Source organism: Typopeltis vanoorti, chromosome 16 (genome assembly GCF_054136105.1).
Source record: "Typopeltis vanoorti isolate ZY-2024b chromosome 16, IOZ_Tvanoo_1.0, whole genome shotgun sequence".
NCBI classification, from domain to species: Eukaryota; Metazoa; Arthropoda; class Arachnida; order Uropygi; family Thelyphonidae; genus Typopeltis; species Typopeltis vanoorti.
Window position 1 is genome coordinate 91,023,672 of NC_143564.1, and position 10,069 is coordinate 91,033,740.

The 10,069-nt window shown below is 36.5% G+C and overlaps 1 protein-coding gene across 6 annotated transcripts in view; it reads left to right on the forward strand.

The window, feature by feature from the left end:
- Positions 1–8,575, forward strand: part of tup (LIM1_Isl and LIM2_Isl domain-containing protein tup) — a 194,652-nt gene extending 186,077 nt beyond the window's left edge. For all 6 annotated transcript variants that reach the window (XM_090406189.1, XM_090406190.1, XM_090406192.1 and 3 more), the window contains one exon: positions 6,906–8,575. In XM_090406189.1, coding sequence (XP_090262315.1) covers positions 6,906–7,103 — 198 coding nt within the window. In that variant the 3' untranslated portion in view covers positions 7,104–8,575. The remainder of the gene's footprint in view (positions 1–6,905) is intronic.
- Positions 8,576–10,069: the final 1,494 nt, after the last annotated feature.

A 10,069-nucleotide genomic window follows, 5' to 3' on the forward strand; every position in this document is an offset into this window, starting at 1 on the left:
TTTCAGTACTTCAATCCAATCCTTCCGGGATAGGATAATTGTATTGTGTAGGATTTTTTATTTTTTAATATGCTGCACATTATTTCGTTTTCCACACACACACACACACACACACACACACACACACACACACACACACACACACACACACACACACACACACACACACACACACACACACACACACACACACACACACACAATAAAACCTCTCACTGCGTTACAAAAGACGTTCGGTGGGTCTTTGATGCCTTATGTTCCCGCTTTGTAATCTTCCTTACCTTCTTCTGCTGTCTATCATCCGTAGCATTATTTTATGGAGGTCTCGCCTGTACGTTTAAAAACCAGGAGGTCCAGCCCTTACGAAGACATCCCAAGGGACCAACAATGTGTCTATTCTGACAACTACTGCCGGGAGCAAGTGAGAAAAGTCATTGGTGTTTTGTTCGTCATTCGCATCTCGGGATGTTGACGTGGTGTTAGGCCGCAGTGGTGTTTAGGAGTTTTAAAAGCCAGCAGCGTTCCAGAAGGAGGAATGACAACTTCTTTATCTGCGCATCATCTGATGTATAAACATGCGCGTGTTGGTGGGGTCGGTGGCTCAAACGTGAGTGGTCGTTTTTACTTCTTTCTGCCAGTTAAAGACACTGACTGCTGTCCAAGGTAGTTCGTTTTGAGCTTTGGGGGTGGAAGGGGGGGATTAGACAGAGGGAAAGATTACATTGCGTAGAGTAAGAGTTTAATATTTTTTAGTGATGGATAGAAGAGAATACAAAATGTGTTGGAATGTTTAGATCATAAAAATTAATTAATATAATTTTAATTGTCTTAACTTAAAGTGTATACACATATTCGATTATAAACAAACAGTTATTGAAGAAAACAATTAATTATTGTGCCGTTTTAAAGTGTGGATGGATCGAAAGAAAAATTTAGTGTTTAATGCATACCTTTTAAGAAGTACTTGAAATGTTCGTGCATTTTTTAATGAAAAAATGTTTTTCGTAATAAAGTAAACAACATGTTTACTTTTCTTCTCTGGTACGTCATTTCCAAGATTGGATGGGTACTGCTTTAATAGGGAATAGTGCCCAACTATAAATATTCATGCATGTGGGCCGGTTGGACTGTTTCTAGGGATGAAAAACCCGTGTTTCTGATAGGAACCACCCTCCAACTGCATATGAGACCCGGTTAACGTTTGATCGAAAAACTCTAATAAAGGTGATTCGAACACAAATCTTTCGAAATAAAGGATCATTTTGAAACCAATATGGAGGTTCTAATTTGTTTCCATAAAAATAAATAAATAAATATATATCTCCTCCTGAGATTTTTATTTAATAAGGTTATAACACCTTATGGTAACTTGTTCTGGTAAAATACTTATAAGCTCTGTATTACTAAAATCTTGGTATTTCTAGCCTCGCTCCCACTGATGAGACTTCAATAAAGGTCGAAACCGGTCTGGGTAGTGGCCCCTTGCCTTTAATACAAAGCATCATATATCTCCTCCAGGAGATGTGCTTTGCATTATGGGTAAATATTAAGATTAGTGATCAGAGCTTATTCTACTTTTACCATGAGTTGCCTTGGTCTTGCACTACGTGCAGGGTCAGCTAGACTTGCAACACTTACAGGCGCAAACTTGAATTGTTTGTCTGTTTGCTTACTTGGGAAATGGAGTAAAACCAGGTTTTATACTGATAAAGGAAATGGGAAAGAGTGTTTACACACTTCAGCTCAAATACCAATTCAGAAATTAAATTATTCAAGGCTGTAGGTATTCAGGAAGTAATCTTGTACTATGACTTAAAAATAAAATAAATAAATAAAAAGCACGTCGGAACTACTGCCGTAATGGAGCTTGTCACTTGGAGATTCACGATATTTTTCCTATTTTTTGATAGAACTCAATGAAGAGTCTGTGGATGGTCAAGTAAAAGAAACGAGTTGGTTATTACAGTTGTCTAGTCAGTTATTATGCATCTGATCTTAACTAGACATCATTCTCCTGATCTGGCATTATATGGTTAAGAATCTCTCATTTGTGGAAATGTTTTGGAAAAGTCTGGAGTTGACAAGGATTTCATGTCTTTTCCGAACACCTCATCACGAATATCATGAAACAGAATGAAGTTTAGTGAAATCCCAAAACTGGTCCAGCTGGAACACTTTATAGGGGGTTTGATATTGCAGATGGTATTGCATCTAAAGCTTAAAAATATGAGAGACATCAAAAAGAAGAAAAAAAAGTACAAACAGGCTTTTTAAGATCTTACATTTATTTGTGCATGCAATTAAAATTATCTTTGCGTGCGGGGATAAAGAACCGTCTGTGAACAAGAACCAATCACATTTTAGAGATTAATGACTTGGAATATGAACCACATAATACGTTGTCTATAAATTTTTATTCTTATCCCTTATCTTTGTCTTGGCTACCCTCCACTTCTCTTTCCATTTGGTATCCAGTTCTTTACTTTATTTGCCCATCTGTTATCCTGCATTCTTTCTATAATTTTTCTATTATTTTCACTTTCTGGATCCAAGCCTTTATTGGCTGTATTTTACAATGTTCTCCAGGGGCGAATGCTGGTCTTGAAATTCTCGCTTGCTCTTTTATCATTCAGGGAATGAGAGGTGTCATTTAAGTCTAATTAGCGGAATAATGAATTATTGACCATTTAAAACTATATATTAGAAATTTATGTATATTTAATCATACAAATACAACATTTATTTTACAAATGATATTCTGTCTTTTTCAATTTAGCTACTTGAATACAAATTCTATCCTACGGTTCTTCTTTATGAACTGGTTAATAATATCGTCATAAAAAGTTGGTTGTAACTTAATTTTTTCAAGCAACACGCACACTTGTAAAAGCTGGCTGAAGCTCACTGGCTACAGCTACTTTGACTGCGTATGGCCTGTGTTTAAGAAGGGAGCGGAAATGACTATGCGTGCGCATGAAATCACAGTGCTGCAGCTAGGACCTGGAAGCACCTGGAAGCTCCTACACCCGAGCAAGCCAAGGTAACTTTGACTAGACGAGCAAGCATCGGCCTTCGATACACAACGCAAAGCTCAATTATTGCCGAGCAAGCTTAAGACGTCTTCTATATTACTTCTTTCTCAATTAATGAGCTTGCGCAGCAAGCATGGAGAATTCGCCACTGATGTTCTCTGATTTTTGTGTTCCTGATTTTGTTTAATATTTTTACATCTTAATGTTTTCAGTCATTTGTCTAATTTTTTTTAATAGTTTCTGTTGCATATGTTAGTACTTCTGTGACAATTCATTTGTAGATTCTTATTTTTGTTTCTGTACTTTTCTTATTCTTCCAAATAAGGTAGTTTGAGATTCTACTAGATTTTATTCTTGAATTCTTGTTTTGTGATGCCATATTTACTTTATTTACTTACACTCAGGTGAAGTTCTCATTATGAATATTTTATCTTTCAAAGTTGTTTAGTTATTTTAGTTATTTTCCCTTTGATTTCGAACTTATGGGTTCTCTAGTAACAGTCATGATTTTTTTGATTTCTAATTTATGTCTTCTCTACTGTCATTTTTTTTTCTCTGCAATACTGAATGTACTGTATTCAGTAATCTTTGCAAATGCATGAATATAAACTAATGTACATCATCTTATATCAAGCGTCTGTATTGATCAATGTATGTCTATTTTATATTGCCAAATATAATATTGTTATCTTATTTATTAAAACAAATATGCATATATTAATATATTTATTTTCATACAAATGCATAGGCGAGATAAAAACAAATAAAAAAAAAGCTGCCTCGGAGAATATCATGCAAAATGAAAAAAATCATGCAAAATATTTCATATGAGTAAAGAAAGATATGGGATGGCAGTTGGAAAAATAGACAACAAATAACCTAAAGATAGATTTTTTCCACTTGAATAAAATAGTTTGAAACTTTACAATACCACACAGGAAGTCAACAGTCGTATACTTATAGAAGATAAGGCCACGTTGGTTATCTGGCGTAAGTACTTCCAAAAAATATAATCCTTGTTTCAGCGTCTTCATTGACATTAATATGATTAAGAACGGTAAAAAAATATTCAGCTGATAAACTTTGGTTTGTTTGTCTAGAATTACAACCAAAGTAACCAAGGCTATGAGAGCAGTGTGTTATGTTTAAAAGGAGAGTGTATTCTTTGTGCAAATTTGCCTGTTCTGCAAGCAAATTTGCACAAAGGAGTGAAAAGCCCGACGTTCTAGAGAAGAATTCTTCTTCTATTCGTGAGAACGACTAACTCACCTTCAGATGGAAAAAAAAAAAAAAAGCTTATAAAAGTTCCTAGTCCTGCTATTGAAAGGGCATCCATTACCTGAAATGTGGAAAAGTAGCTGGGGTAGGTGATATGTACATTAAAATTCTTTAATATGAAATCAAAAATATGTCAAGGGCTATATTTTCATACTAACAAGAGTAAATTACTCATATAATGTCGCCCTCGAATTCTAGCATCAACTGAATGCCCTTCCTTTTTTTGAAAATTATGCTACCAAAGTATTAACGAGATTGCTTCTTGTTAGATATATTTATTATGAGAATCTTGTGAAAATATTCCGAGAATTGAGGCCATTCTGAATATTGGCTTCTTCGCACCATGACGTATCACCCAATTGTTCTCACCTAAAAATGATCAGTGTCTCTAACAGGCACTTACCCAAAAACTTCCAATCTTCCAAATATCCTTGGATTTCATAACCATAACTCCAGAATAAGGTGGTTAACTGGACGAAAAACCGGAGTTTCGGGGAGGAAAAACCCTGCCACATCTGTATGCAACCGGATAACAAATTCAGTTGAAAAGCTCTGATGAAGGCTCTTCGCGTCCTAGAAGCGATTCGAATTCAGGTCGTTCAAACTTTCAAACGGTTTGAAGCTCAGTCTATAGTTCACTCTGTAGTTTCAATCTATACTGACTGAGCTACTACAGAGAGACTCTGCTCTCACTTCGGTTCTCTCAAAAAGAATGGAGAATCTCATCAGTCGTCGACTTCTTCTATACCTGAAGGTTTATGTACTTAGTAATCACCAATTTGGATTCCATCACTCTTGTTCTAAAGATCTAGCCACTTTATCCACGTTTTGACAACCATAAGAAGATTTAAAGAAAGTAATATTCCCAAGTCGTTTGATCAGGTTTTGCATAGAGATCTACTTATCCAAACTATCTTATGGTTGTTAAAGATACCAAGCTATTTTAAACCTGGTTTTACTCCATTTCCCAAGTAAGCAAATAGACAAACAAGTCAAGTCCTGGAGGAAATGTATGATGCTTTGTATTAAAGGCAAGGGGCCACTACCCAGACCGGGAAGTGTTTTAATACAAAGCATCATACATTTCCTCCAGGAGATATGCTTTGCATTAAGGGTAAATATTAAGATTAGTGATCAGAGCTTATTCTACTTTTACCATGAGTTGCCTTGGTCTTGCACTACGTGCAGGGTCAGCTAGACTTGCAACACTTGCAGGCGCAAACTTGACTTGTTTGTCTGTTTGCTTACTTGGGAAATGGAGTAAAACCAGGTTTAAAATAGCTTCGTATCTTTAACATTTATTATACCCAAGGTAAAATACTTTCTACATTCTTATGGTTGCCTTCTGATCTTTGAAATTGGGTTGCCAGTTTGTTTCCTCTCTTTTCATCCAATGAATGGCACAGTGGATTATTTTCTGACATCAGATATTCTCTAATATACTTTTTGTCTGTACTCCAATAACTTAATGACCACTCACTAACCTAAAAAGTCATATTTATAATTTTGCTGATGAGAGGATACTCCATTGCTATTCTTCATCAGAAAAAGTTGCAGTGTTCACATATTCTAAGCTACAAGATCTTCCATAGCCAATGTCTTAAACACTCATCTTGCTATGTTCATTAGGAGAATAGAACCTAATGAACTTCCGTGTGTGTGTGTGTGTGTGTGTGTGTGTGTGTGTGTGTGTGTGTGTGTGTGTGTGTGTGTGTGTGTGTGTGTGTGTGTGTGTGTGTGTGTGTGTGTGTGTGTGTGTGTGTGTGTGTGCTATACAGCAAAACCACAGTCATATATAAATACAGCATATATAACTGTGGTTTTGCTGAGTTGTCTTTGAGATCTCAGAGCTAACTTTAATTTAAATTTTATCTGAGAAGGTCCAGCCATTCAAAATCATGGAAAATTCAGATAATAATAACAAATAATTACATCTGTACAGAAGAAGCATTGGTATTCTCTTTAAGGGGGGGGGGGGGTTCAGAACTGTGTCGAGGAAGCTATGGCCACGAGCCAAGTCTGTTATATTCATTAATTGTCTCTGTTTTGTAGGGGTGGAAATACTAGAGAGAGTTCTCGGTCATAAATCTTAACAACCAGACGATACATATCATTACCGACTGTGCTTCGAGATTAGTAAACGAGATAACTGTCCCCACATTTCTGTTAATGCAAATTAAATAGTTTCGCATAACCGCTTCAGTGGCCGATTTCTCAATTGAAATATTTGATTATGCTTTCTTTAAATCGATGTCTCTTTAAACGAACCGTCAATTTAAAGAAAGCATGCGAAGTGACGTATTGCTGCTTGACTGTTAAGTTAAAGCATGATTTAAATATGCATAAATTATCTCTTCCTATTGAATAAGTGCTTACGAAACTTATGGGTCTATTGCAGAAACTAGATCTCCTCCCGGAAAAAAATAAGACTTTTTGTATTGTTGTTGCTACGAAAAATGAAGTTTGTAGCCATACTCTTCCTGCTTTGTTATATTCGCATATTAGATTTATAATTTGTTACATATATTGATGCATTTAAATATGCGTACATATAGAGTATAATTTCCGATTTATTTTGTTTTTTGTTTTCTCTAGATGCACGGCTACGGAGATTCCGGCCCTGATCCTAACCATCACGTTACCGTTTCCGTTCCAACGGCAGTTCATGGACCGCCGCATCAACTGCCGCCGTATTTAGGCGGAGCCGACGATCCACTCCACCAGCCTCCTAGCAACTTGTCCTCCCACCTGCCCGGTACGCCTTCCGAGCTTTCGAGTCCGACGAGCGAATGATGCCAGCCTCCGTGTCGACCCGTCCGTTCGAGACGTGGTCGGCCACCCCGCGGAGCCGCTGCCGCCAGCGGCCGCGGTCGCCGTCGCCATGTGACGTGTCTCTCATTCGACAACACCGTATCCACGATTCCTCTGCTGGTGCCCTTGGCGTTTCCTCCTTTGCCGTCTGAGGAGTTTCACCGATTTGCGGACGACGAAGAAACTCAAACCTGGAAAAGGACGAAAGTTCCACCGTCGAGGGTCAAGTCTGATGTGACGTAGCGGAATATCTTCTGGGAAGGAAGTGGTGAAAATGAACTTCCTATTGATGATTAAATATCTAAGTCAATGCTGTCGAAAAGACGAAGTGTTTTTTTAATGAGGTTTTTTTTTTCTTCACCCCCGGCTGTCCTCCGGCACCTTGTCATAGACCTAGCAAGTGTGTGATAGGCCTAACTACAACATCCGCTTGAATTCGAGATAATATAAACCTGCTTTCATTGACTGGCGTTTTTTAAATAACTGTGTGATCTGTAGAAAAAAAAAAAAAAGAAAAAGAAAAATCTGTATACTGGACTCATAAGAAGATGTAATCTTCATGCCCGATTGAAAATAAGAATCATAATAATAGCAACAATAATAAAATACGAACAACACGATTTAAGTTATCCGTATTTATATGTGCTCAAAGAACCTCGAACAAAAAAAAAATATATATATATATTTCAGGGTTGTGGAATAAAAGGAATCACAAAACAACGTATTGGAAAACAGCTCGTTTCTGTCCATACAAAATAACTTCAAAAAAAAAAAAAAAAAGGGAAAAAAAGAATATTATTCGACCAATCGCAGTCAATCGTGTTCGTTCCGTGTGAAAATCCTAGGCGTATTCATTGTCTGTGTGACGTTTTTTTTTTGTGTGGATACAACTGTGGCGACATCTATGGTAATAGTACCAGTAGTTTGTCTTCGTCTAAGGATCAGCTGCCGACGTTACTGATAACGTCATTTCCTGTATGAAAAAGAGTCGATTTCGATGTATATAAGAAAACAAGAGATTAATAAATAAAATAAATAAAAACTAGGAGCCTTCGAAGCACAACACACATGCACAAATACATACCTATGTGTGCTTCGCACTCACTTTTCTAATTATAAATAAATAAAAAAAAAAGAATCGCATGATTTAATTTTCGCCATCTTGAAACACCATCACAACCTTGATTCGTTTTTACTCATTGAATCTCATGAGCCCAAAGAAACCATCTAAAGAATTCATCGAGTTCTGCAGCATCAAACAAATGCTGTGCAATGGCCGAGTATTTCGATCAGTATTAAAAGTTGAGTAGATATCTACTGTGAACCATCGTTCGTTCTGCAGTTTCCACCCAGAGTTTTAAATCAAGATAGTAAAAGACCAATTGAACATTTGAATCATGCTGTTATGTGGCAGGGAATAAGAAAATAAATAAATAAAAACGCAGCTACGAGAAGCAAACAGCATTACCTCCTCAAGTAAATGTACAATGTTTTGTAGACAATGCCTCGGTCATATCTTCTTGTACACAGAAAAAAAAAAAAAAAATAACGACAATAAAATTATAGATTGTATTATGTTGTTATCTGATCTTTTCCATCTAATGTTCAGCACTACTTTGGAGTGATTTAATAACGTTGAGTTTTACACACATTGTCAGAGACATCTTTAACTTTAAAGAAAAGTTCCTTTACTATCACCAGACACTCATGGGTTCCTTTTGTCTCTTTGCTTTGAAACTCAAGTAAAATCAGATAAAAACCAATTTAGATTCGTATTGATTTTCACTGTTTGAAATTTTGATTGAATGCGCTGACCTGAAAATTTTATTGCACTCCAGTAATTCTTTTTTCTTTTTTTTTTACTCCAAAAAATAAAAGATTTTCTAGTACTCTCCACTGGTCGGTGATTTTATTTTTGTTATTGTGAAGGGATGTAGCAGATTCTAGCACGTTTATCTTTGTTACAAGTTCACTACCGCTGTTGCTAAATGTAAGATTTACGGAAATAGCGAACGGACAGTTCACTTATGTCTTATATTCATTTTAGCTCATTTGAGGATTCAAAAATTGAAGACATTGGCTACTCTAGTGCATTTCTGTGATAAAAGTTCGTATTTCTTATGTACAATTTTAGTACTTTTGTAACAAATCGAGACCTTTATAGTCTGACCGAAATTCCCTGGCTAAATCAATGCGGCAGACATCAGTTATGTGGTGAAAGGTGACTTTGATTACTACTTATGAGTCAAAGAAGACAGCAAATATTCCTTAGATGGAATATTACCCTCTCCCCAACACAAACACACATACACATTGTAATGAAAGGTTCTAAAGCTATATACATCATTATCGTGGGTGGGGTGAGGATTTTTTTAATTATTTTTATTTATTTATTTTTATTATTATTATTTTATTTTATTTTTTTGTTGCAAAACCATAAAACTGTTCTTGAGACAAACAGCTGAACAATGGCAAATACGGGAATGTTATTTTATATATCACACGTGGCATAAATCAATAGCAAAAAGTATAATAGGACATTTATCTAATACATACGGTGGTAGGGCATTGTAGATACGTTTTAGAGCTTGTATGCGAGTACAAGAAATTAACGTTTTTTTTTTTTAAATCAACCAGGGAGTTTACACGTAATGCAAATTTCACTGTGAAAGTAACTCACTGTTCTGATGAGCAAGATTATACAAGCGACACATTTCTATATATTGAATTATATATTCCCGTAATTATATGTAAATTATATATTTACACTAGGGGGCTCTTCCCCCCTGAAGCCTACGGTATCCCCCCCCCCCCGAGTTCCGGACGGGTAGGCCGGTTCTCCTTGAATTTTGAAGACTCGAAAGGGAGGTTCCCCACTGGCGCCTACTGCGCCCAATCCCCCGAGTTCCGGACGGGTAGGCCGGTTCTCCTTGAATTTTGAAGACTCG